At 44.3% G+C, this 1,112-nt stretch overlaps 1 protein-coding gene across 1 annotated transcript in view; it reads right to left on the bottom strand.

Moving 5' to 3' along the window:
* The window catches only part of LOC106522219 (phosphofurin acidic cluster sorting protein 2), a gene marked incomplete at its 3' end in the record, with an annotated part of 79,345 nt that overhangs the window by 22,823 nt on the left and 55,410 nt on the right, over positions 1 to 1,112 (bottom strand). The window contains 1 exon segment of the mRNA XM_014015143.1: positions 210 to 372. Coding sequence (XP_013870597.1) covers positions 210 to 372 — 163 coding nt within the window.

Genomic DNA, 1,112 nt, shown 5'->3' with positions numbered 1-1,112 from the left:
CACCTTTACCCAGAATTAGAGCGGTGTAAAATAACAGCCCCTACATCTGTTCCAGTCTCACAGCAACATTWCAGCCGTAGCTGCAGAGGATGATATATCCCTGCGATGGGGTGGCCTCAGATTAACAGGGTTTATTCTGTCCTCTGGGGGAGGAGGGAGGGGCCGCGGCAGGGGTGGGTTTGGGTTCTGGGACGAGACGGGACGCCCACCTGAGGTTTTGATCTTGCGTCCGGCCTGCCCGCTGCCGTCCTCGTGGTCGATGGGCTGGCTGGACAGGGAGAAGATGCTGATCTCGGCCACGCGCACCGGCGCCTCCTTCACGTTGCTGTGGAGAGCCAGGATCTGTCCCCCGTCTGTCGGGTGCTGCATCACCTGAGACGGACACCGGGAGTCAGACCGTGAACAGAGCAGCAAACCTCTCTTCTYAAGCGTTTCTCATATCAACCTCTTAAAAAAAAAAATAGATCGATACATCTTTTCCTGTCCATCAGCCTCCACATCCTGTCTTTGTTTGAGAAGTCTTCATGTGTTCAACGACTAAACAGGAATAAAAACATCCTAAATCTGACTGATGATGCATCAGGTTAGACTATTTTATTAGTTTTAGCAGCTCTTTGCTCTTTTGTCTGCAGACGTTTGRTGTGACTCTGAGTTATATAAATTAACTGAATAAAATTTGCTACTTTAGCCTTTTAGCTAATGTTTTGATACTGTAATTGATAAAAATTGTTATTTAGTGGTTTATTTTTACATTTTAGCTGATTCTTTAAGCTAGAACTAGCCTTTGGCAACTTTTAGCTAACGCTTTAGCAAGTTTTTGCTTTCAGATGCCATTTTGCTTCATTTAGGCTTTAGCTAGCTTTTAGCTTCCTTTAGGGTTCAGCTACTGTCTACAACTTTTAGTTACAAGTTGCATTGTGCTACTATTGGTTGGGTTTAGCTGGCTTTTTCCCCATTTCTAACATTTAGCTAGCCTTCTGCTACTTTGTTTTAGCTAGTGTTCTGCTCTTTTAAAGTTACAACTAGCCTTTAGCTACCTTGTTTTAGCTAGTGTTCTGTTCTTTAAGTTACAGCTAACCTTTAGCTACCTTGTTTTAGCTAGTGTCCTGTTC

This window comes from Austrofundulus limnaeus, unplaced genomic scaffold (assembly GCF_001266775.1).
Source record: "Austrofundulus limnaeus strain Quisiro unplaced genomic scaffold, Austrofundulus_limnaeus-1.0 Scaffold123, whole genome shotgun sequence".
NCBI lineage: Eukaryota > Metazoa > Chordata > Actinopteri > Cyprinodontiformes > Rivulidae > Austrofundulus > Austrofundulus limnaeus.
This window is presented reverse-complemented; position numbering and strand designations above follow the sequence as displayed.